General features: G+C 40.5%; 1 protein-coding gene and 1 long non-coding RNA gene across 12 annotated transcripts in view; one reads left to right on the top strand and one right to left on the bottom strand.

The window, feature by feature from the left end:
- The window catches only part of ERC1 (ELKS/RAB6-interacting/CAST family member 1), a 269,702-nt gene that overhangs the window by 200,959 nt on the left and 40,810 nt on the right, over positions 1-27,933 (bottom strand). For all 11 annotated transcript variants that reach the window (XM_061418332.1, XM_061418328.1, XM_061418335.1 and 8 more), the window contains exon 3: positions 5,866-6,282. In XM_061418332.1, coding sequence (XP_061274316.1) covers positions 5,866-6,282 — 417 coding nt within the window. The remainder of the gene's footprint in view (positions 1-5,865; positions 6,283-27,933) is intronic.
- Positions 1,271-12,815, top strand: LOC133248328 (uncharacterized). Its single transcript, XR_009736670.1, has 3 exons — positions 1,271-1,471; positions 3,009-3,408; positions 7,909-12,815. It is a non-coding gene; the product is annotated as an uncharacterized LOC133248328 (long non-coding RNA).

Here is a 27,933-nt window from a genome sequence, read left to right as displayed (position 1 = left end):
CAGGGAAAGACTCCATGATGTCAGACAAAGAGCGACTGTTGGTGGGCAGAACAATGATCAGAGAGCAACGAGTGAGCAACCACCTGAGCTCACGGGGGCTGTCGAGATTCAAGCTCCAAACAGCCCAGTGGAGAGAAGGTCAGCAGCGCTGAGCAGAGACATGCTAGCCCTGGAGAGACAACCACCTGGGCCAGCCCCAAAAGAATGTAAAAATAGGTCTCATTAACAGTCAAGTTCATCCACAATTAACTCTTGCCAGGCAAAACAGACCACTAAGAGACACAGAAAAATCCACAACATGTTAATCCAGGACAAAATCTGAACCCATGAGTTCAGACCACAATCACCTGCCACCTGCATTAAGACAACAAACTCATCAGTGACTCCCAGCCTCCAGTCTGTCCTACACGCCCTACACGGTCAACAGGTGATAAAGTGGGCACATGGATGTTTAATAATATATGTTTAATAAACGAGCACAGAACTTTAAAATGTATTAACAAAAAGAAAATGAATCCTGCTACCTGTTAACTGATCTTCATCTATTAATAAAGTCTTCTAAGGGCTTCCCTGGTGGCTCAGATGGTAAAGAATCCACCTTGCAATGCAAGAGACCCAAGTTCGATCCCTGGGTTGGTAAGATCCCCTAAGAAGGAAATGGCAACCCACTCCAGTGTTCTTGCCTGCCAGTCATGGACAGAGAAGCCTGGCGGGCTACAGTCCACGGGGTCCCAAAGAGTTGGACACGACTGAGCAACTAACACTGACTGACTGACCCTACACGTTTATCTACTTGAAATATTAAAACTGCATTTCTTAGAAGTATCTCATAATTCAGACACTGAATTAATTTTAATTAATTAATTTTATCTGACCTTTTTCCCACAACCGACTTTCAATTTAGGGAAATTTCCAAATGCTTTAGGTGGAACTATTAGAATTAGAATTTCATTTTAAACTCCAGCAAGCATTCCGGTAGTACATAAAGAAAAAAGCACATTTGAATAAAAAGAAACCCTCCTCTAACAAGGAACTTGGGTGTACTTTAAACCATTTGCAGGTATAAAACCTTCCAACTAAGACATTTTAAAACCTATCGGTTGTAACAGATTTCCATTCAAAGGCCTGCACATTGAAGCTCATTGTGAATACATCCTGCAGTTGGTAGACTCATCAGTTCCCCTTTCCCACTGACACATCATCCCTCTGACGTGTGCACTGTCAGTAGAGAGACAACTCTGGAAATAAAAGTGAAAGCACTATTCAGACAAATGTAAGAAGTAGAATATGCTAACGTGCTCGCTTTATTTCACTCTCTTTAGCCTGAAAACTTTCATTCAAAACAAATTCAAGTACAGGTAGAATTATCTGGAGCCAGTCATGCTGTCGACTGTGGTGCATACTAGAAAACGCCTTCAATCCTCTCATCCATACACGAAAGAATAATGACTAGACAAAGAAAACGAACGAGGTAGGAACAAAATCTCTCTCTTGTTGTAGTTTTCTTTCTTCTTAAAAGTAAGTCAAAGCTTGCTTACACAGTTGAGAGAAAGGAGTATTCGGGGCTGAAAAGCAGTACTTATGTCTGAACTTTCTTTTTTCCAACATTCAGGTTTTAGCCTCCAGCACCCCTGGTTCACAGGTAGATGTCCCTTCACCAGATTTAATTCTCCACACAAGTTCAGGGCTGACGGTATTCAACACAGACATGTGGGAAAGAGCCCTCAGGACTCTGCCTACACCTGAACTCCAGACATCAGGCGAGGGCACTGCACTGCAACCCCTCACCACCTCGACTGACAGCATCATTCTGAGAAAACACACCCTCCTGCCAAAATGAGGCACAAATGACACACACACACACACACACACACAGTGAGACAGAATAAGTGGAATCACTAAGGTGTGCGATATAGCTGTTTGCATTTTCCAAAATTACTAGCAAAGCGCACGCTCACCGGGGACCCTTTTCCTTTTTTAATTCTCCCTACTCCTTGTCCACTGTTTCCATCTTTTCTCTATGCCTATTTGTTTCTCTTTCTTCCCTCTAAAGTCCTCTGTTTTTACCTTACAACTGCCGGTAATACAGACAGGCATTCCTCAGATGTGCTAGTCAGTCAGTCAGAGTTTCTAGCTAGAACTAGTCACACAGTAGGTCTTTTAACCTCAAATGCTTCTGCAAATACTAACATGACAGCAATTGTTCTAAACAAGGTTTGCTGACTGAAATATTATACAGACAAAAATTGGCATACATGTAAATACAAACCAGTATTTTATTCATCACAATAGGATCTACATTAACACACACACACCTGAAATATTTATTCCACTTATAGACAATGCTCGGACTGCATATGGGTTGCTGATCCAAGAATTCCATAGCCAGATTAGGTATGGTCTGCCAACAGATTGAGAACCAGACTTTGGTGTGTCACAGAACCACCTGGAAAGCCTGTTAAAACCCCACATGCCCGGGCCCCAGGCCCTAACCACGTCTGGGCTGCAGTTCACTATTTGTCCAATAGATGTCTTCACTCTTCTACCCATCAAAGGAAAGATACTCCAGTAAACAGACAAAATCTAACCATAAGTCACCTAACAACGTACTTCCACTACAAACAGAAAATACAGGATTAACTTAAATTTTATTTTTCCTTCTTTAGCTTTTGTTTGGGGGAATCATTTACCTGCTATTGACGGATTCATGGTCATGAACAAAATGGAAAACTAAACGCAAACATTTCTGGATAGGAATAACATTTTAATGTTACTATATCTCATCAAATCTAAGATGCCACCGATTGTATGGCAAACTGCTGTTCAATGTGCTGGAGAGAAAAGAAGGGAATGCCTCCAAATAGATCGTGACTCACAGAGTCATTCAGAATTTTTATTTTATATTGATTGCAAGATTCTTTTTCACTTATTTAACCATAAAAGTTTAACCATATACAACCCTAAACTGTTTTTACAACTTTCCTCACATGGATAACTTTTTGTTTCAGTGCAGATTCACATCACAGTATTACTGAAGGGGCACTGAACATCAGTTAAAGTTAACAAGAAAAACAGCAACTATGCTCAGAACATGGGCTACATGGTGACAAAGTGAGCAGCTGTGACAGGTGAATGCACAGGTCCAACAGGACCGCAGCCTTGCCGACAGGGCCTCGAAGACACCACCAAGGGAAAGAGAGGGAAAGCTGCTCAGCCGTGTTTGACTCTGCAACCGCAGACTGTAGCCCACCAGGCTCCTCTGTCCATGGGGATTCTCCAGGCAAGAGCACTGGAGTGGATAGACATTCCTTCTCCAGGGGATCTTCCTAACCCAGGGATCGAACCTGGGTCTCCCACATGGCAGGCAGACCCTTAACCATCTGAGCCACCAGGGAAGTCCCATCAAAGGTAAGACTTAATTTCACAATGTTAAAATGGGGAAAACTGAGTCTTGGAATTGATGAATTACTGCTGTTTTTCAGAGGTGGACGATAATCTAATAAGAATAAAACCTATGGATGTCTCAGTGTTGTCAACTTATAATTCTTTCTACCTTTCTTGACACACTAGTGCTATAATGTACAACAGTCATTTCAAGTCACCACTCATCAACCCAGATTAGAGCCATTAAGAGTCTTTACTAGACTCCCTTGATCACTTGTAACGCCCCCTCCCCCATCTATGCTCAAAACAACCGGACTAAATTTTAAAAGCTAAACCAGATCTTATCACTCCCTTGATTAAACACTGTGGCAGTTTTCTCTTGGACTTTGAATAAAACTGTTGCATCACCTGCAAGGATCATGGAGGCGAGCGCTCTGTCTCCAGAGGGCAAGGACTGTGTTCACTGCGGCTTCCCTGTGCTCTGCACCCGGGTGAGCACCCAATGAACACCTGATGAGTGGAATGAATGAACCTGGCCCCGGCGACCTCTTCAACCTCTCATCTCATGCCTGCCTCCCCCTGAGACAATATGGTTTTTGCCTTCTCATCTCCTCAAACTCCTTCCCCTCAGGCCTTTGAAACCATTAACCTTCTCCAAGGTTAGGGTTAGGACATGTTTTACACAAATGCTCAGAAAGACTGTTTCAGCTTTCTTCAGTGTTCCCTTAAAGGGCACCTCCTCAAAGATGCTTGCGTACCCTGTTAATCCCTTCTCTCGACATAATTAGACTCAACTAGTTTATGTCAGGAGAAGGCAACGGCAACCCACTCCAGTACTCTCGCCTGGAAAATCCCATGGACAGAGGAGCCTGGTAGGCTGCAGTCCATGGGGTTGCTAGGAGTCAGACACGACTGAGCGACTTCACTTTCACTTCTCCCTTTCATGCATCGGAGAAGGAAATGGCAACCCACTCCAGTGTTCTTGCCCGGAGAATCCCAGGGACGGGGAGCCTGGTGGGCTGCTGTCTCTGGGGTCGCACAGAGTCAGACACGACTGAAGCGACTTAGCAGCAGCAGCAGCAGCAGTTTATGTCATCTCATAATTATCAGTTCACTGTCTCTCTCCAGATATTTAGTTCTGGGATGGCAGAGACCGTGTGTTCTGACATGAAAAATGTAAGAAGTGTATACCCAGTGCCTATCCCAGGATCAAATACAAACTAGAGGCTCCATGGATACCTGCTGAGTAAATGAGAACAGAAAGGTGATGCCAAGTGCCTCTAGCACCTTACTATTCTGGAAACAACCTTTATGTAACAGTTGAGCCACAAATTGCAAAACTCCACCCCAAACAATCACTTTAACTTTTGTTAACTGTATTTTCTAACATACACACATTTAATTATTCAAGCTTCTTGCTATGGCAATAAAGATTCTTTCCTATTTCAAGATTATATTAAAAGCTTTTTACTTACATTTTCTTCTAGTTGTTTTCATCTTTTAAAAAGTAACTATTTATTTCATCTAGAATTTAATTTGATGTAACTATGTAAACTGTTTTCCAATGGCCATTATTCCAAAACATACATCATAAAACTATATTACTTTTTAAATAGAAGAGAAATTCTGCCTCATCAATTTAGCTATCTATTACTGTGCCAGTACCACACATTTTAATAATCACAGGTATAAAATACATTTGCTTAAACAAGTGTTCCTATACTGAAGAAACTATATGTTTCTTCATTGTTCACAATGTGAAAGTTAGCTGAAGTCTCTGACCTCATAGAATGAGAGCAGTCAATTTTTTTTTTAAATTCAACATAAGATGAATTCTTCAGTTATGATTTCTTAAAATGAAGTATTACATAGAAAAGTGAAACGTTACCAGTAGTCACAGTGGTCAGCTAAAGCCCGAGTTTCCTCCCTAGAAAATAAGTGGCAGTTTGCCTCTATGTCATTCCTCCAGCTGTGCCTCTATGGCAGCAGATGCTTTTTATCACATATCTTTTATAGCACGGCAACAGTTTCCATAGAAACCACAGGGCAAACATCCATTACTGCTGCCCAGGACTTTATAGGCATACTCAAAACTGAGGTCACTGCTCACTTTCAATGATTAACGCATTTTAAAATTGAGCAATAGTTAGCTACTCTGATTCTGATTTTGTTGTGTGTGTCTCTATGAACAAATCAAGAGATGAGTAATCAATCAAGAATATTCTGTGCCCCTCTAGCAACAAAATAAGTCTACAAGAGGGGAAAAGAAAAACCCAGAAAGTCATTAAGCTGGTATACATGCCATTCAACATCAGCTCACACAAGAAAGCAAATCAGAACAGAAATCGGTACAGAATTTAGGTACCAAAGAAGGAGTTCCCTTCCACTAGCTCAAGAGAGCATATAAATTCATCTAGGCCAAGATGCTAACTAGTAAGGGAAAAAAAGAGTGTCATAACAGCTGAGAAAGCGGCCACTCACCTCTCTCAGCAGAGCGTTCTCTTTTTCCTTCTGCTCCAGAAGGCTTTCGAGGTGGTGCACATGCATCTCTGCCTCCGCCAGCCTTCGTGTCCTCTCGTGGTCCTCCTCAGTGGCCTTGGCAGAGAGCCCCTTGCTCTGCAGCATCTCCAGCAGCTTCTTGATGGACTCGTCGCGTGCGTTCAGGGTCTGCTTCTGAGTCTCGATCCGCAGCTCCATCTCCTCCAGCGTCTTGCGCAGCAGGAACAGCTCCTTGGCCTGCCGCTCGTGCTCCGCGTGCAGCCTCTGGAAGTTCTCCTCGGTCAGCTCCGCCACACACGGCTCGCCGGTCCTACTGCTGCTGTCTTGCTGGAACAGCTGGTTCAGGTCCCTCTGGATCCGCAGCTCGTCCTGGAGAGCCTGGATGGTCATCTGCATGTGCTGGGTCCAGACAGAAAACAAGACCCAGGTCAGCCCTCCTCCTCCAGGAGCACAAACAGAGCGGGATCAGAGGAGGCAGGAGGCAGCTACCACACCTCTCAGAATCCCGTGCTGAACAAATCAGGAATCGTGTTATTCTGTACACTGTCTTTCCTATCTGTAGTGTCTGTCACTCAGTCATGCCCGACTCTTCGTGACCGTACGAATTGCAGCCCACCAGGCTCCTCTGTCCATGGGATTCTCCAGGCAAGAATACTGGAGTGGGTTGCCATGACCTCTTCTAGGGGATCTTCCCAACCCAGGGATTGAACCCAGGTCTCCCACGCTGCAGGCAGATTCTTTACCATCTGAGCCACCAGGAAAGCCCTTACAATCTGTAAAATGTCAGTAATTTAACTTGTGTTTATTATCAACAGGAAACAAGGTGACTCCAGCAACTCTTCACTGTGCTTAAGCTACGACTACATAAAGATACTCTTCAAAATTAATGGAGAGTATCACCTAGAACTGAAGAAAAGGAAAGGGGAAAGACAGGGGAAATCTATAGGAATGCAAACGTACCATAAAAAAATTTCACCAGAAACCACAAGGGATACCAAAATACAAAATGACTTTTAAGTGCTTTACAATTAAATTTCAACAGTAAATAATAAACATAAGAGTGCATGCCAGTATAGCTGAATCACTTCACTGTTCACCTGAAACTATCACATTATCCCAATAGAAAATTTAAAATTTTTTTAAAAAGTACATGTCAGAATGTGCTTAGCACTCTTTAAGTGTTCATTTATTTAATCCTCACTATAACACATGTACTATTATTTGAATTTTATTGATGCTGACACCAAGCATACACAGACTTAAATAACTCACCCCAAGATCACACAATAACAGAGCCGGCATCGAATTAAAGCAATCCTCCCAGCCCATGGATGCTAGTACCCAAAGGTACTAAGATAACCTGAAGCTTTAACCACAAAAAAAAAAAAAAAAAACCCACAAAATACTGAGACTGTGGGAGCTATTTATACAGAAGAAGAAAACAATATAGGGGAGTAATTATATGAAGATTTCTGTGCAGATGAACTCCTAAAATGCTGCTGAGGATGTATCTTTAGCTATATCCCTAAAGATAGTATATGAACCTCTAATCTGAATTGATAAATTCTAGAACATTATGCTGCTGCTGTTGTTCAATCGCTAAGTCATGTCCAACTCTTTGCGACCCAATGAAATGTAGGCCACCGGGCTCCTCTGTACTTGGGATTTCCCAGGCAAGAATACTAGAGTGGGTTGCCATTTCCTCCTTGAGGGGATCTTACCAACCCAGGGATCAAACCTACGTCTTCTGCATCTCCTGTATTGGCAGGTGGATTCTTTACCACTGGGCCACCTGGGAAGCCCCTAGAACACTATACAAAGAATCCAAAAGGAAGTTACATTGAGAACCCTATTTTTAGAAATGAAGAAGCAACAACAGAAAATCACTCTTGGTAGGCAGGTATTCAAGCCTGGCAGCGCGCCATGCTGGAAGCAAACTAGCCCACAATCAGAAGACACTAGCTTCAGCTCCAGCTCTCGTACCAAACAGCTACCTAACTGGGGACATATGGTCATCTTTTATAGTTTCAGATTTCTCGTCTTTAAAATGAGGGTAGAAATACCTGCACCATGTTTTCACAGAGCTAATGACATCATGGAAATCAAGGTATGTCAAAGCATACATTGTTCAGTATTTCTGGCAAACTGTAAAACAGCAGTAAATATCTCAAGGAAACGATCTGGCAAGTGTACAAAGATCCTCACTGTTGTTTAAACCACTGACAAAATTAGAAACAACCTAAAAGGGTATTAATAGGTGATGAGTTGAGTAAATGAGGAATGACCACCCAGTTTAATATCATGCATCAATACTTTAAAATGCAGCTTTACATTTACTGATAAAAACTATATTCACAACATATTAAGTGTAAAAAAAAGCAGACTACATAAGAGCAAGTATAGGATGATATCAATTCTATTTTTTATAAAAGTATATACATGCAGAGAAAAGTCTAAAAAAATATAAACAATTACCAGTGACTATCTCTGGCTATGGGTAGATGTTACATTTTTCTTCATGCTTTCTTGTATTATCTAAATCCCCTATAGTAAGCACATAGTCAATAGAGAGACATTTTTACTTTTAAAAATAAGAGAAAAAGACTTCAGAGATGCCTGCTTGGCTGTGTTCAATTTACTACCACTTTGGTGAAAAGGGACGGAACAATAAGTATTTACTGTAAGTAAAAACAAAATATTCGTAAGAAATAAAAATACCTCTGGAATTATACACAACAATTTAAATGTTATTTTGGGTATGGAAGGCAGGGAGGGAGAGAGAGAAGGAGAGAAGGAAGGAGGAAGGGACTGGAATGACTGAGGGACAACCTGTAAGAAACTGTATTCTACTCTGCATAAAAATGTTTTTAACGGAGGTATAATTGAGACTGAAAACTTTTTAATGATAGCTTTGTGCATGTGTGCTAATTTGCTTTAGCCACGTCCCACTCTTTGAGACACTATGGACTGTACCCCGCCAGGTTCATCGAATACTGGTGTGGGTTGCCATTTCCTCCTCTAGGGGATCTTCCCAACCCAGGGATCGAACCCTCGTCTCTGATGTCTCCTGCATTGGCAGGCAGGTTCTTTACCACTAGCAACACCTGGATATTGAGACATAGTTCACATATACAATAAAATTCCCTGGTTTAAAGTGTGTGTATAAGTCAGCAGCTTTCAGTGTATTAAAAGGTCTCCATCAATCACTACTATCTAATTCGAGAACACTGCCATCACCCCTTGAGAGACACACATTTGCAGTCACTTCCCATCTTTCTTGCCTCCTAACCCTCCTCTTCAATTTGAAGGGTTCAAGAGAATGGATGGATGTACTACAAAGATGGATGTACTATTCACTCAGAAGTTAAATTTTTAAAAAATGCCTACTAATACTTTTCAGCCTCAGATAGGAATGAAATTCTGACACATGCTACAGCATGGGTGAACCCTGAGGATATTACGCCAAATGAAATAAGCCAGTCACAGAAGACAAATATTATGATTCCACTTACATGAGGGATCTGGGGCAGTCAGATTTAAAGAAACAGAAAGTACACGAGTGGCTGCCAAGGGCTGGGAAGGAGGAGGGAGGTGGAAGGAGGAGGGAGGTGGCAGGCAGGGAGTGACTGCTTGATGGGCACAGAGGCTCGATTTTACAGGATAACAAGAGCTCTGGGTGACAGCTGCACATCAGTGTGGATGCACCTATTAACTGTACACCTGAAAACTGGTTAAGATGGTAAATTCAAGATGGTTAATGTAAAATGTGTGTGTGTGTATATGTGCACACACGTGAGCACTCAGTCATGTCCGACTCTTTGCGACCCCATGGACTGTAGCCCGCCGGGCTTCTCTGTCCATGGGATCTTCCAGGCAAGAATACTGGAGTGGGTAGCCATTTCCTTCTCCAGAGGATCTTCTTGACCCAGGGATCGAACTTGAGTCTCCTGCGTCTCCCACATTGGCAGGCAGATTCTTTACAACTGAGCCACCAGGAAAGCCTGATGTACTTTATGGCAGTTTAAAACCTGGGGAAAAAATATGCTTGTCACAGAATTCCAATGTGTTGATATTAATAATTTACTTGTAACTACTGATAATTAGGTTGGTCCTCACTCTTCACTATTGTAACAGGCACCTTCATATGTACATCTCTGCACATAAATCCAGATTTTTACTGGAGATGAATTCTGAAAAGTGGAAATGCTGGATCAGAGGGTATACAGTTATAATTTTAACACAGACAACAAATTTATCTCTAAAAAGGTTTGTATCAGCTTCCACCACACAATGTCTGAGCACTTTCCTATATCTTTGACAGTGGGGGTATTTTCTTTCTTCTCTTTCTTTTTTGGGCTTTTCTTTGCTTACAAGTGAGACTGAACATCTATTCATGTATCTACAGGCACCCCTGTGACTCACCTGTTCTTGTTCTTTCCCATTTTGTTTGGGGACATTTAAAAGCCTCTTGATGAAAGTGAAAGAGAAAAGTGAAAAAGTTGGCTTAAAGCTCAACATTCAGAAAACGAAGATCATGGCATCTGGTCCCATCACTTCATGGGAAATAGATGGGGAAACAGTGGAAACAGTGTCAGACTTTATTTTTTTGGGCTCCAAAATCACTGCAGATGGTGACTGCAGCCATGAAATTAAAAGACACTTACTCCTTGGAAGGAAAGTTAAGACCAACCTAGATAGCATATTCAAAAGCAGAGACATCACTTTGCCAACAAAGGTCCGTCTAGTCAAGGCTATGGTTTTTCCAGTGGTCACGTATGGATGTGAGAGTTGGACTGTGAAGAAAGCTGAGAGCCAAAGAATTGATGCTTTTGAACTGTGGTGTTGGAGAAGACTCTTGAGAGTCCCTTGGACTCCAAGGAGATCCAACCAGTCCATTCTAAAGGAGATCAGCCCTGGGATTTCTTTGGAAGGAATGATGCTGAAGCTGAAACTCCAGTACTTTGGCCACCTCATGCGAAGAGTTGACTCACTGGAAAAGACTCTAATGCTGGGAGGGATTGGGGGCAGGAGGAGAAGGGGACAACAGAGGATGAGATGGCTGGATGGCATCACTGACTCAATCGACGTGAGTTTGAGTGAACTCCGGGAGATGGTGATGGACAGGGAGGCCTGGCGTCCTGCGATTCATGGGGTCGCAAAGAGTTGGACATGACTGAGCGACTGAACTGAACTGAACCTTTCTCCTAACCCACTTCAAGGGCTTTTTATATTTGGAAAATAACCTTCCACCTGCTGTGCATGTTACAAATGTATTTCCAAATCTTTTTTTTTTTTTTTCTTTTAACATAGTTTATGGCAACTTTAAATGGATCATTTTTTAATGCAAAGAGAAGAGCCTTTTCTTTTATAATTTCCAGTTTGAGTATTATGCTTAGCAAGTAATAAAGATTCAATTATGGTAGTCTTCAAACTTGAAAAGCACTGCTTTTTCTTATGAAAAATGAATTTACAATAAAATTATCAGGTACCTGAATTCAGGAATATCATTTTTAAATACATTTAACTGCCCACATCACACTGTAAATATTCTTCAACAGTTGCTGGACTTCAAAATCAATTCCTAGTTTCATTCTTTATCTTTGGAAGTAAAAAAAAAAAAAAAAATCCAAATAAATTCTGACCAAATAAAAGGAATGTATCAGAAGCTAAATTTAACAACAAAATGGATTCCTAGGTACAACTGTCTGTCTGTTCTGAACATGCATCACTGAATTCATTTAATTTAGGAGAAACAGACGTTTACCACAGCTCATGGAGTTACATACACACTGTGATTAAACTAGCATGGCAATCACTATTCTGGTGAAGAAAGAAAATTCAACTGCCAGCGCGCCCTGCTTCTTGAGCTCCGCTCTGCCCACCCTACTGGGATACAGAATGAAAACGATGCTCTGAACTGGTGACCTAGAGGGCTATGCAGCAATCTTCTCCACTGAAATGGGAATCAACACCCTTCTTCTCTGGGCTACATTCAAGCTAGCTTCACTTTGTAAGAATTTCTGCCAACAACCTTGGAGGAGGATGCGGCGGAGGCAAGAAGCCAGGCTGCTCTAGCACATGACACAGAAGACGAAGTGAGCATAGCTACACAGAGCACAGACATTTCCCACAATCAACCAAAAACAGACGTGCTGGATTCCGGAGGAAGATGTCACATGTCAGGTATTAGGAGACGTGCTAGTTGAGAACTCCGCTCAGGACACCCTCCAAAGCAATCTCACGCTTCTCACCTTCCAGACTTTATACCAACCCTCACTGGTCTGCTTCTGTTCACTCTCCTGCTCAGCTTGATCTGGAACATGGAAAAAGTGCTTAAAATTTTCTCTACAGCAAGAAAAGTTTAAAAAAAAAAAAAAAGAAAAAAATTTCTACCCATAGGATCTTCTCTCCCTGAAAGAAGGAATGAGAGAAAGGACAGAAAAGACAGAGAAGAATCCTAACTTCTCTCCTCTCATCCTACATCCTGAAATGGCATCTTTCCCTGAGAATTCCCACAAAATACAACTACTTCCATCTTCCTACCAAAAATTTGATGTCAAAGATTCCTATAAAAATGATCTTGGAGATAAGGACACTGAAAATCTGAAAGCAAGAATAACCAGTAGTTTCAAGAATCTCCTTTCTGTCCTCTTCCTATTTACTGAAAAACTGAATAAGCAAGTTTCTTTTTTCTGTCAGGTATCTGAAAAACAAAAAAGTCATACAGGGATACCTGATTCATTACCAATGTTTAAACTATTTTTAAACTAAATATATGAACTGGGATAGATGCTCATATAATTTTTTTTCTGACAACTTAAGAACAAATTCTTCGATCTCCATATTATAAGGAAAATCAACTTTTTGAAATAACACTTGATCCAAGGTATCTACACTGAAACAAGAAAACTTAAGAGGTTCACAAAGGAATATCTGATGACATTAGTGAACCTAAAATATTTCATATTTCTAATACATATTTAAGCATAAGAAAATTTAAATCCCAACCTATAGACAAGTTCCACAAAAACATAAAACCTACAGGAACCCAAGAAGAGTGTTTTCTCCTAAGAGGAAAAATTAACTCCGAGCGTGTTTCAGTACCAGAAGAAAAACAGATTTTAAGAGGGCTCTGGCCACCCTGGGAGTTCTCTCCATCAAGAACAGGAGCTAGTAATTAACTTGAAAGAGTCCATTTCAGACAATTCTGCCCACAGAGGCGGTGCTGTTGAAAAATAAACTTAACCAAACACTGAAGAACAGAGAAGAAAATAAAAGTGTAACTAACCCCTTCCTGATGGGAGAAAGATCTTTATCGGCTACCATGCAGTAGGCATTACGCTCCCTTCCAGGGACACAAGGCAGATGGGCATAACAAACATGGCCTTTGTCCACATCAAGGTAGATAAGATAGTTTTTAATCCCAGCAAAAACACACACACACACAGACACAATTATAACTGCAAACAAGGATAAAAGCCATAAATTCACGGTAGTAAGAGATAAGAGAAGGTTTGGGGCTGGCTGGGTGAGATGTGAAAAAGTTAACTTCTGTTAACTATTTAAAGACACAACATGTACCCTTACTTAGGTAAAGACTCTGAAGGAGGAGGGGACAGAGGAACTAAGGAGACTGAGCACCAGGGAAGTGTGGCAAGAGGTGTAATGGTTTTTAAGGGCAAGAGGAAGCCTGAGAAAGTTCTGGGCAGAGAATGACCCTCTCCACCATCGTCACTAACAGTCACCAAGTCCCGGCCACATGCCGGGCACACAGTACTGCGTTGAATTCTTCCAACAGTCACATAAGGTAAGACTGAATACCCATTTTACAGATGAGGAAACTGAGGTCTGGAGAAACTCAGCAGCCTGCCAAGGTCACGTAACTAGTGAGTGAGCCAGGATTCACACATCACAAGTGCATTTTCGAAAGCTCCAACTGGCTGCAATGAGGCTGTGTGTGTGTGTGAGGCTTGGGGAAACAGAAAGACTGGATAAAATCGGGAGACCTCAGCCAACAGTGACAGGACCGAAATACGACGGTACTGTGGGGTGGGAAACGGATGGTTTAGAGAAATACTTCAGAGAAAAAAAGTATCAGGATTTGACTGGCAGGGCGGGAAAGGAGGGTGGTGGCAATCAAGGACGATTCTGAAGTTTCTGACTTAAAACACCATGGACAAGCTGGTGGAACCACAAACAAAAATGGGGAAAAATAAGCAAGGACCAGAACTGAGAGGAGATCTTGAGCTGAATGTGAGATGCTTCTGAGATGCTGAGAAGAGGTTTAAGGAGCAACTGTGCAGGTGCGTCTAGAGCTTCAAGGAATGAAATGAGGTACAGATGCAGTGTGTGTGGCTGTGTCGCTTTGCTGCGCACCTGAAGCTATCACAATGCTGTTACTCCAGTGCAAAATAAAAAGTTAAAAAAAAATGATGAATTAAACTAATTGTTAAAATTCTTGGAAAAAAAAAATAAACATAAAAGTGTGGAAGCTCTGATACATAGATCTGTCAACTGAGGCCAGGGTAGTGAAGGAGCCTCCCTAGGAAAAGAAAAGAGACTAAGAGGAGATAGTCACAGGCCTGATTCAAGACTAGGTGCAGGCGGAGGAAGAGCGGCTGGCAAAGGGACAAGAGGAGCCGTCAGGAGAGTGAGCAGAAATCAGGGACACAGCATCACAGGAACTGAAGGACGCTGATAAGGACTCTTCCTCGAGGTTAGGGGAGAACACGGAGCAAGGAGGATTTGGCCATGGGTTCAATTCCTGGTTCCCACAGGACAAGTTCAGCAAAGTTCCTTAAACACTCTGAGCCCTACTCGAGTAATCTACACTATGAGCTCTGCAGGTTTACCACAATCATTAGCAGTAAGAGAGAACACCTATCACACTGCAAACTGTCAAAAAGTGGCAGCTGCTGCTGCTCTTTGTACTAATAAAATCAAAAGGTCTGGTTAGCGGCTCACAGAACCCGGCCCTAAGAAGCCCCAGGGGTTCTAAAGACCATCTTCAGGGAAAGCCTGGCGGGGCCACACCCAGGCACCTGGGCCCCCAGTCCTGTCTCAGTCAGAGCAGTCCACTTTCTTTTTCATTTTACTCCTTCAAAGAAGTTTTATTTCCATACCTGAACAATATCCATTTGAAAACATGGGTCTGTGGCTTAAAATGTTTTTCACAAAGCACTGACTGGATATCTCAACAGTCCTTTCAAGTCAGCTGGATTATTAGCTTATAATGCTTCACCACAGTAAAATATGTGAGAAATAACAACAAAACAACTTGTCTGGTAGCATAATCCCTAACATGAACCTCATATCTTATGATGATTACTTAATGAGAATAAAGGTTATAAATCAACGAGCTCTGTGTATCTACTGAAAACTGTACTGGGGTCAGTGCCATTCCTGTCACTGAAGCACCACAGTCTTAAAATCAGCGATTTTTTTTGTTTGCTTAAGATTACAACTGCCATGAAAAGTGAGGAAAAGAGTTAAAAGAGTTAAGCACAACTAAAATCACATAGGGCTTCCTCTTTCATGAAAAGTAATGTTGGCTAGTGTGCGCAAATGACTTGTTTTCCTTTTGATAAGCCCTGTGTGAAGGAAACCGCTTAAGAGAGTGTCAGAACATCTGCCTGGACTTTTCTCACTGAAATCGGTACCTCAAAAAGCTTTCTCTCAAAGTCCTTTTCTTGTGCTATTGATGGGTTATAACTAATCACTTTCTCTGTCACTGCGGTGTCTGGTCCTCTTGACTAGTTACCCCACACTCCTCAGTTTAGTCTGCTGAGCAATGGCTGCTCTGCTGCAGCTGAAAATTCTCAGGGAAGCTCCATGACACAGATGTCCTAACACTTCATCTTAAAGTGGGACAAACGTTTTACAGAGCCTTGCTGATCTTTGTCCCGGACACTGGTCATCTTTTTTCACCTAGGACATGATCAAAAGTGTACTGTATTTTTAAAAATGTACTGTATAACATCAGTTTTTAACTACAACTTTAGAATTTATACAATTTATACAGCAAAAGTCAGTTCTCTTAAATGACAGAATTTGCTAGTGGTTAGAATTTTCAGTGGCAGATTAAACAGCAAATATTAAGACAGGCTGTACTTTTTTTTAAAAAGGCCTTAGTTATATCTTTCTTTTTATGTATTTTAAAACTATGCTTTTGAAATGTTCTTGATATTCTTATGACATAGTGCATAAAGGAAATTCTGAGCAATTAAATAGGAGCTGACGATGATCAACAGCTGTCTTCATTTTAACAGCTCACCTAATGATGAAGAACAAGAGAAGTGCATCTAGAAGATTTGGTATAAAATGAAATGACCTCTGAAAGGCTTGTTGATTTACTTGTGCTTATACTGGTGCAGGCTGCCCTATTTTAGACAGGGAAGGTCTCTTTGAAGAAGAACCATTTAAGCTGACACCTGAGGCAGCCAGCATATAAGAAGTGTGTGGTAAGAATGTCTGACAGCACCTAAGAATAGAGTTGAGAATGGCTACATATATATATATATGTATGTGTGTGTGTGTATACACAGGTATATGTGTACATGTGTATGTGTGCGCATGTGTGTATACATATATGTATATGTGTGTACATGTCTGTGTGTGTATAAAGGAAAATTTTTTCAATGCCCAACCAGTCATTAATACAAATTATAAACCTGTTATAAACCATCAATGTGGTCCAGAAAAAAGAATATCAACAGAGAGATCAATGGGACAAATCTCACAATAATTAAGCCCTTAAGAAAAAGGAAATGCCACACAAAAAGGAAAGAGAATGATCGCAGTATTTAGAGAGCTTTTCAATTATCAGGAAAACATCAAAATAAGTATGTTATCTCCATATGCAATCAAAAATAAGTTCCAGGAAGATTAAAGAACTAGGTATAAAATGCAAATTAATCAGCAAATAAAAAGAAAATATAAACATTTAATGATATTCAGATAGAGGAGGGATTTCTAAACAAAAAAATGTAAGAAATTACCAAAAAATTACAAATATAAGAGAAGTATGTTACACTTTACTGCTTAGAAACCTAGAACTACATACATCAAAAATCAAAAACTAAGGAGCAAATGACAAAAACTAAAAGTTATTCACAACTGTGAAAGAACTTTATCTTCACTGTTGAAAAAGCCCACATAAGTCAATGAAATACTAAGATCTTCCTGTCCCTAAGACAGATTAACAAGTAAGAATGTACCAATCACAGCAAACTGTCAATAAACACATGAAAATTTAAACAAAGAATTGCAAAGGAAAACAGTATGTTTAACCTAGCCCTAAAGAGTTAAGTTTTTTTCAGGCAAAAGGTTTTTGAACATTATATGAGCAGGTAAGGTAAAACATGCATTCTTACACACCTGCTGGTGATCATCTAAAGTGGTCCAATCCTTCTGGAAAGTGTGTCAGTAGTCATCTCTTGCATTTTATGAGCACAACAGTGTCACCCTTAGGAAGCAGAACCTATCTGCTAGCAATGTTGTTTTTCTCTCCAAATACAAATATAGTAACTTGTAGGGTCATTTCATAACATGTTCTCACTACAAAGTAATAAATACATGTGTTAAACACTTTAAGAATACATAAATTTATATGGGAAAAACTCTCCTATAATTACATCAATCCTCTTTGATTAATGGATTCCTTTTTTTAAACCTATCACAGAAAAACAATCAGAAATGTGAAAATGTGTTAATAAAGATGACTATCACAGTAATACATATAACAAAAAAATGGAAAAGGCCTAAACATCTTACAGTAGAATGGCTAAAAATATGATGATTTTATGTAGTCATTTAAAATAATGCTCCCGAAGAATATGTACTAACATAAGAGAAATGCTTATTTACCTCACATTAAATTTTAAAGATAGTACAAAGAGACAGAGAGATTGTGTGTGTGTACACATATAGACAAGTACACACATAAATACAATCCCAACCAGGTATGTCTATATAACAAATGGGATTACAGGAGAGTTTTTTTTTTTCTACATACATTTATGTATTCTTAAAATGTGTTATCATATGTATTACTTTTTAATGAGAAAAAATGTTCTAAAAATGACTTTGTACAAATCACTGTACTATCTACCCTGTGTTTGGAGAAAGAAGCAACACTGCTAAAATACAGTATCTGCTTGCTAAAGATGACATAACTGTGTTTCAGAAAAGAGAATGAATTAAAGAACACACAGAGCAATATTCTTAACAGCACTTCTCTGATAATATGCCCTTCCACATACTCTAAAGTCAGTCTCCAGTCAAGAAACTTTGATTACAACCACAAAAACTATGAAATGCACTGACCTTTCAAATACAAACCAATGAAGGACATTTAGAAGCCATTAAGGTACAGTTTGCCTTGAGATTTGGCCTATATGTACAATCTGCCCGCTAGGAAAGTCCCTTCCCCATTGAGGGTCATCAAGGTCCTAATCAAGTTCAAAGTTCAGGTAAGTGTAAAACTTAGACAGCAAACAACATGAAATCAATATATAAAAGCTTCATTAGGCAAAATCAATGTGATCCGCAGACTCAAGACAAGTTCTCACTTGAGCAATACTCGAGAGTTTACAGACACAGACAGGAACAAAGAAACTGTAAAATCATCCTCTGCTCCTAACAAAAGCACTGCGGAGAGTTTATGCCTATCATTCAGAAAGTCTGAAGTCACCGTGTGACGTTTGCAAAAAGACTATAATATGATCTTTGAATTCAAAATGTCAAGCTGACACAACCAGCTAGAGAAATTCCTGCAAAAAGCAGCAGCTACAGTGGAACACACTGCGAGTGGCAGGCTCCACAGGACACACACACAGCCTGTTTTGCCATAAAGCGTGTTTTTATATTATGAATCAGCTCATACACAATCATGGTAAACAGATGACTGTCATTACATCAAAGCTCGTCTGGTTCAGAAGCAGTGTTTCCAGAGCAAAGGGACAACAGGGGGCAGACGCAGAGTCACACCCCGCAGCAGGACCCGCACAGACAGGAATCCGTTCAGCTTTCTCTTGGGACACCCAGCAGGGCTCTCTTCAGACAGGCGCGCACCCCAAGCACCCTCAACTCTCCGTTCCAGCCATGCTGCACTTGGTCTTGTGCTCAGAGATCCGTCTCCACCTCCACTCGCTTATTTTTAAGAGTTTTCAGTACTCATCGGAGCAGCCTCCAGCCACAAGGACCTGCAATCCTGGAGCCACTGGAGATCTCTCCTGAGGTACCATTTATTATTATCTCTGCTGACTGTTGGGGCTGCAAAGTCGCACAGATTTCTGAGGAGTCTCCCCCAAACTTTAACTACAGAAAAATTTCAGAGACACTGGTGACTTTTCAACCTGCCTTATTAATCATGAGCTGTAAAGTCAATCTGGTAGTTGACAACCTACATATTTTTCAGTAAAACAATAAAATTTAAAAATACCTAAGTACATCTCCCACAGAGAAAGCCAATGTTTTATCATGAAGCTTATGTTTTGATAATTGAGGCATACATATTTTATTACATGATATAAATATATATATTTATATAATGGATTATGATTTTATAAGTGCTTGTATATACATATGTTAGTCACCAAGTCCTGTCTGACTCTTTGTGACCCCATGGGCTGCAGCCCTCCAAGTTCTTCAGTCCATGGGATTCTCCAGACAAGAGTGCTAGAATGGGTTGCCATTCCGTTCTCCAGGGGATCTTCCTGACCCAGGAATCAAATTCAGGTCTCCTGCATGGCAGGCAGATTCTTTACTGTCTGAGCCACCAGGGAAGTCAAAAGTGCTTAGCTAATGCCAAATATACATTGCTAAAGTAATTCAAAATACTAGCTGTAACTAATCAGCTTAAAAAGAAAGATTAACTACTGCAAGTTACTAAAAGTTATCATAAAATGACCACCAGTTTTTAAACTCAAAGTGCTACTGAATGAGGCAAGCATTCATTTATATAATGCTCTCAATGGCCCAGTCATGTCTAAAATATCGACATCTGACAAACCCGCAAATAGTATATTTAACTAGGAGTTAGAACTGAGTGCCAAAAAAAGGAAAAAAGAAAATAAACTATCAAAATGGAAATTCCTTTCAGAGATAAAAAAATTTACTATTTCTTTTAAACAAACCAGCTATTTAAAGTATTTAATACAACATGTATGTAGTTTTGCTAAAATTTTAATTTTCATAATTTCTTTTAAATTAAAAAAATCTTTTCAACTACAATACTGAATACTGGAAGATAAAAGAAGAATTTAAACAGTGTATATTCATGATCAGATGCTTCAAATTGGCCATTTCCAAAGTATCAAATTAACACAACAGGTGTAAATTTATGACTTAAGATGCTCTAAACATACCAGAGCCAGGTAAGGGACAACACTGCTCCCTACTGGCCAGTCTCTGGTTAGATTTCAAGCTCACTCTTCAATTTGATTGATAAACTAGGGTTAAAGTGATTCAAGTCAGTATCTTAAAGAATTTTTTAAGCCTATGATATAGTTCTTTGTTTCTCTTTTCCTAATACCTATCTTTCAATGCTGCCATAAAGATTAGAATAAATAATAAAGACTCTAGCCTTTAGTAAATACTCAACAAATGACAGTATTCATCCTCGTAAGAACATGTCTTATTAATGGCTGTTTGTAAACTTAAAAAAAAATAATCTATGCACATGAAATTCACAGCACATAAAATTAACCATTTTAAACTGAATTAATTCAAGCATTTAATATACCTGCAATGTTGTACAACCACCCCCTTTATCTAGTTTCAAAATATTTCCAACACATCAACGTTAAAATTCCTTCCTTACCCACTAAGTACTATCTCCCCACCGCACCCTTCCCCAGCCCCTGGTAAGCACCAACTGGTGCTCTCTCTCTCTAGATGGATCTATTGTGGACATTTCATATACATGGGATCATATAATAGGTGACCTTTTATATCCGGCTTCTTTCACTTAACAGAGTATTTTGGAGTTACACCCACATCACTGATGGCTTCCCTGGTGGCTCAGTTAGTAAACCTGCCTGCAATGTGGGAGATCTGGGTTCGATCCCTGGTTGGGAAGATCCCCTGGAGAAGGGCATGGCAACCCACTCCAGTATTCTTGCCTAGAGAATCCCCATGGACAGAGGAGCCTGGCAGGCTGCCGTCCATAGGGTCGCAAAGAGTCAGACAGGACTGAGCGACTGAGCACAGCACATCCACATCACAGTGTGTATCAGAACTTAATTTCTTTTTATGAATATTCTGTTGTATATACCCATTTTATTTATCCATTCATCCACAATAAATATGTGAATTATGGTTACTGGTTTTTGTGAATTATCCTGCCATAAACATGCATATACATGTACCTGTTTGCCAGTTCTCAGTTCTTCTGAGTATATATTAATACTTAGGAGTGAAACTGCAAAGTTATATGGTAACTCTATTAACTTTTGGAGGAATTGTCACACTGGTTTCTACAGTGGTGGAAACATTTTATTTATATTCCCACCAGGAGGGTAACCAGGGTTCCAATTTCTAAACATCCTCACCAACACTAGTGCTTTTCCTTTAAAAAAAAATCATTATTATAGCCACGCTAGTGGGTATGAAGTGGTACTTTACTGGGTTTTGACTTGCATCTCCCTAATGACCAGTGGGGCTTCCAGTGGCACAGCGGTAAAGAATCCACCCGCCAAGCAAGAGACAGAGGTTCAGTCCCTGGGTCGGGGAAGATCCCCCGGGGAAGGAAATGGCAACCCACTCCAATATTCTTGCCTGGGAAATCCCATGGACAGAGGAGCCTGGTGGGCTTCAGTCCACTGCGTCACAAAAGAGTCCATCACAACTCAGCAACTAAGTAACAACTGACTAGTAATGCTGCACATCTTTTCATATGTTTGTGTTCGTAATCTTCTAAGTGAAGAAATCCCTTCATTTTGAGTTCTGCTTCCCATCAAGAGAGTGAAGACTCAAACCCCGACACTCCCTTGTAGCCAGACCCAAGCAGAGGACCCAGACTATGCCAGTTGGATATATGCGCAGAGACTGATGTGGAATCGAGTAACAAGAGTCAAGAGGCTCTAACTTCCGTTTTTACTGATACAGATGGTGACACGTGAACCTGGTTCTGGGAGATGGGAACAGAGAAGTTTCCCAGGAATCACGAGGTCGATTCTTGGCTCTGAAGTGGCATCAGCCATCACCTGAAAGGTTCGGTAAAGCAGCAGGAATAGTGGGAGGTCCCTCATCAGTACGTGTAGAATGTTCTAAAAGAGCCTAATTCTCCAGCCCTACCAGTAATTCTCTGAGCTATTCAATATCCATTTGATAAACTCCTTTTCTATTATATCACTGTTCTGGAAGAAGCATCGGATTTATCCCACCTAGCTCCAAAGAGAAATCGAAGATAAATGTCACGTGAGTTACACAGGGGCAGGTCTAGTTTGATCTAAGAAAATTTCTAACACTTAGATGTCGACCAAACAAATTTTTTTAAAGTGAATACATTACTGTAAACAACCAGTCACTGCAGATTTTACCTTGGTATGACATCTGTCACAGACACTGTGGAGAAGGTGGACAGAGAGCAGAAGAGCCAGCCTTCAGGATTTTCACCTCTGCTTTTCTACCATGTTTCCTGAGCCACACTGTGGACAACTGAAGGATAAAACCACAGGTCTGTGGCCCATTCAATATCACTCAGTCAGTTACTGGTTTACTAGCAACTGATTCTAGCTTTTGTCTTGTAACAATTCCCTTAAATGCTCAGACTAAATCTTACTCTTATCTTTTACTTTATTATATAAAGCATGCATGTCTCCTGTAAGAAAAAAAAAGGAATTAGAGATAAATAATAAGAAAAAAATCCATAATATTTCATCTGAGAAAAATCACTGAAAATATTTTGCTGGGTATCCTTCAAAACATTTTTCCTAAGCTGAAATTCACCTTTTAAGAAAAAAAAAAAGATTATAATGCTTACCACATAAATGCACTGTGTATTTTAATTCATAAAGTCCTCATATCTACCCCCTGATGCACTATTACTATTTTCATTTTATAAATGAGGAAACCAAGACACAGAGAAGAAAATTAACCTGCCCTAGGTCACTTGAATCATAAGTGGCACATCACCCAGCAGTCTGACCCCACAGTTTTGGGCTTTTAATACTATATGACAATGACTCTATACTGCCTCAAAAAAACTGACCATAGCATACCTATATACCATTTGTATGCCCTAATATATTATGAATAGTTTTCCATTCCAGTAACATTTTTAAATCCTGAAACTGTGGGACATACACTACATATTTTGATACGCTAATTTTTTAAAGTCGTCAGTTCAGTTCAGTTCAGTCGCTCACTCGTGTCCGACTCTCTGCGACCCCATGAATCACAGCACGCCAGGCCGCCCTGTCCATCACCAACTCCCGGAGTTCACTCAAACTCATGTCCGTCAAGTCAGTGATGCCATCCAGCCATCTCATCCTCTGTCGTCCCCTTCTCCTCCTGCCCCCAATCCCTCCCAGCATCAGGGTCTTTTCCAATGAGTCAACTCTTCGCATGAGGTGGCCAATGTATTGGAGTTTCAGCTTCAGCATCAGTCCTTCCAATGAACACCCAGGACTGATCTCCTTTAGGATGGACTGGTCAGATCTCCTTGCAGTCCAAGGGACTCTCAAGAGTCTTTTCCAACAATACAGTTAAAAAGCATCAACTCTTCAGCGCTCAGCTTTCTTCACAGTCATATATAGATATTAATTTTAAGAAATCTTTAATATTAAATAATACTCATCCTTATGAATAATTCAATTCTTAAAAATAGTCTAGGCCAAAATACACTAGAATTCTGGACCCTCCGAAACTTCATCTTTATGAAACCCCAGGGCACATCTATTTTATACCATGCTTTTAAAAGTCCTCAAATGCTGTCACTGTTTCTCCTTCTCCTCCCTCCTCTTTCTTAAGAAAACTCTCAAAGCACCAGCCTACACTGGGCATTCATGGTAGGCACTCAATAAACACTTACTGATGGACTGGCTGGACAATGCTATGTTGGACAGAGAACACGCAGAAACAAAGGTCATCTTGTGAGAGTGGAGGCAGCTGGGCCTCCTTTCTCTCATCAGGAAACCACATGGACACCCATGGACAAAAGAGTCCAACTCAGCTAACGTGCAGTGACACACCACGAGAAAAACCGCTAACACTGCCCCTCACTTTGAGTAAATGCTGAACTTTGACCACACAATCTAAGGTCAGTAAATACTCAAACAGGCAAGGTTCAGATAAGAATTTTTTTTCAAAGGTGGGTGGTGGAGGGGGGGTGGAGTGGTGGTGTGAGGTGAGAGTCCTATTACACACGAATGACAGGCAAAGGCTTGCAATACGCAGTCCTCGCCAATCCAGGCGCTCCGTGATGTCTGTCACACGGCAGGGCGTGGTGGGGTCCTGGAGAATCACATGGCTTGGAAGCAGCCCCCTGCAGTGAGGCAAGGCAAGTTCCTGATGGTTCAAAGTCTGGCTAATCCTCTGGAACTGAGAAGTAGCACAGTTTAAACTTTGAATACGGAATTTTTATAGCATGTAACATTTAAATAATTTTCTCTCTGTGAATTTTCAGATCCTTATTCATGAACACAGGGAATTCTCTTTTTAAGAAAAATAACCTGTTTTTTCCCCTGAATGTAGAAGGCCAGGGCACTAGAGAAAACACAGCAAATTACTGGAAACACAATGAGAGCAAATACTGCCTAGAAAGGCAGGGTAGCTTAAAGACCACACTCTCATTTGCAAGGGGGAAAAAAAAGTGGTTTCTAGAGAGAAAAGACCAATCCCCCAGACTATGTAATAACTGGAGCAAACACCTCTCTAACTTGCAAAGACTCTATTTTTGTCTTCTACTACCTACGAATACTCAGAATGGGAGCTGCAAATACGAGCTTGCCTCCTTGTTAAAAGGAAAATATAAAGGGTTATTTTCCTAAGGTCTACTCTATGAGGGAAGATACAGACTTTCAGCAAGAGGGAACAAATATTCCAAGAAGAAGAACAAACACAAAGAGTGTGCAAAGTAGAAAGAAGCAAGCGTGTCCACAGGAAAATTACAGGATATATGTGATATTCAGAAAGCATCAACAGAAAAGTGGGTGGATGGGAAGGAGGGAGGGAAGGAGGAAGAGGAACTGAAGCTATACAAAGCTTTTCCTCAAGGTAGTGATCCCACATTTTCCAAAGCCACATGCAAATCCTCACTTCAAAGAATGGTGAGGAAAATTGATAGAACCTAGCAAGTTCAGGGAATCCTGTTACTAGCTCCAAGATGAAAAAAAGAAAAACACACACACAGAAGTAATCAACAATGCTTCTTCTGATCAAGAAGAACAGCATTATTTCAATCTAGCAAAACTAACTTGGCTGGGAAGGTCTCTACCAAAATGAGCCACCTATTTAAAGCAGGACAAAAAAAGGTAGGTTAGACTAACCAAAACCATTCTAATTATTCCAGAATCAAGTTGACAGCAATGATTATGAATTCAGAGATTTTTTTCCTCTTGTTTTTTTCCCCATTATTTGGCAGAGAATGTCAGTTACATTTAAGGAAGAACAAATTGTTTCAGAGCTGAACAAATGATATATCCCAGAACCCAGGGTTCTGAGTTTCTATGTTTTCACAACTGTCACATTTTTATTTTTTATATATATATGCAAATTCAGGTATAAAATATTAGAATAATAAGTATATCCGACTATTGATGATACATACAGTAAATGAGATCAGTGTTTTCTCAGTTTTGTAAATGACATATAATAAATGGAACTGAAATGCAATTTGAATAGTACTGCACTAGATTTTTCAGAGTATTTTAATTATAATGAGTAGCTTTTTCATTGTTTAAGATGGGTTTAGCAACACTTCTGAGATGGGTTTTATTTTTATTTTATTTTTTTTTGTTTTTATTTTTTTTATATATATATTTTTTTAAATTTTATTTTATTTTTAAACTTTACATAATTGTATTAGTTTTGCCAAATATCAAAATGAATCCACCACAGGTATACATGTGTTCCCCATCCTGAACCCTCCTCCCTCCTCCCTCCCCATACCATCCCTCTGGGTCGTCCCAGTGCACTAGCCCCAAGCATCCAGTATCGTGCATCGAACCTGGACTGGCATCTCATCTCATACATGATATTTTACATGTTTCAATGCTATTCTCCCAAATCTTCCCACCCTCTCCCTCTCCCTCAGAGTCCATAAGACTGTTCTATACATCAGTGTCTCTTTTGCTGTCTCGTACACAGGGTTATTGTTACCAACTGTCACATTTTTATATCACCGTACATAGCAGGTTACTCTTTCTGTTCCCGGGTTTCTAGACATACAAATAAATTTGGCTTATTCATTCTGTGAACCATTCAAATAAATTATGTAAGTGTAAAATAGGATAAAATGATTGCATATGACAATTTCACTTCTAAATATATAATACTTTTTCATGTTTTTCTCAGATTGAGCATAATAATTACGATTGCACTTTTCCCCTGTCCTTATCTCACTCTGTTGCCTACAAGACCGATCGAACAAGTTAACAGAGCACAGTTACCTCTTCCAGATTATGACAGTTTACCCTAAGGAACACCGAGCTCAAGCCCAGGGAACCTGCCATACTTAACTCCTTGGAAAGTTGTGAAATAAGGTGAAACTGTGAAATAAACTGGAAAAGTATGAAATAAGATACAGGAGCCTATTAAGAACCAAAAAGAGAATACTAATTCATAAGGAATATATCTCCACACACCATTGCTGCTGCTGCTGCTAAGTCGCTTCAGTCGTGTCTGACTCTGTGTGACCCCATAGACAGAAGCCCACCAGGCTCCTCCGTCCCTGGGATTCTCCAGGCAAGAACACTGGAGTGGGTTGCCATTTCTTTCTCCACACACCATTAACACCTGCTAATTCTAGATAATGTATACATGGGTTTGTGCCGGTTTTTTTATTTTTCAAGTTTTCTAGACACACACAGGCTTCCAGCTCAGTTGACTAGTTCACAGTTTCTTCAAGTGTGATGCCTGGTCCAGCAGCATGAGCATCACCTGGGACATCGTCTGCTCCAGGTTCATTCAATCAGAAACCCAGAGGGTAGGGCCCAGCAATTTGTGTTTTAACAAACTCTCAACCAGTCAATGCTATAGGAAATCAACCCTGAATATTCACTGGAAGGGCTGATGCTGAACCTGAAGCTCCAATACTTTGGCCACCTGATAAGAAGAGCCAAATCACTGGAAAAGACCCTGATGCTGAGAAAGACTGAGGGTGGGAGGAGAGAGGGGCAACAGAGGATGAGATGGTTGGATGGCACCAATGACTCAAAAGACATGAGCTTGAGCAAACTCTGGGAGATGGTGAAGGACAGGGAAGCCTGGGGTGCTGCAGTCCATGGGGTCACAGAGAGTCGGACACAACTTAGCGACTGAACAACTGTGTAGTTCTGATGCACACTTAAGTCTGAGTACCATCTGATTAGATAAAACACCTTAACATTCACCCAGAACAGAGAACAAGGCAAGCAGGCTGGGGTAGAGGAGATATTGAGGATAAATACAGATAAATAATGTGTGCCTTACCAACTCACCTTCCTTCCCTCCTTCCTGCCACACCCCCAGGTGGCCAGCGTCTTCCTTCTAACTCTACCAGACAAATTTATTTAGGGCTCGTAAATTTATGCTTAAGCCTATTTACATTCTGTTTTAATCTCTAAATTCTCAGCACAAAATCTATATTACAATGACCTGGGAAAGTGTTTCAAAGATACTGATGCCCACTGCTTCTACCACATGAGGACAAGCAAAGAGAAGGAACCCCAAAGAGGGTCCTTGCCAGAACCGACCCTGTCATGCAGCATCCTGACCTCCAACTTTCAACCTCCAGAACTGTGAAAAGTAGAGTGTCTGCTGTTTATTTAAAAAACAAACAACAAAGCTGATGCCTAGGTCCTAGCCCATGCCAATTCAGTCAGATCTTCTGGGGCTGGGGCCTGGCCA

Source organism: Bos javanicus, chromosome 5 (genome assembly GCF_032452875.1).
Source record: "Bos javanicus breed banteng chromosome 5, ARS-OSU_banteng_1.0, whole genome shotgun sequence".
Lineage (NCBI taxonomy): Eukaryota > Metazoa > Chordata > Mammalia > Artiodactyla > Bovidae > Bos > Bos javanicus.
This window is presented reverse-complemented; position numbering and strand designations above follow the sequence as displayed.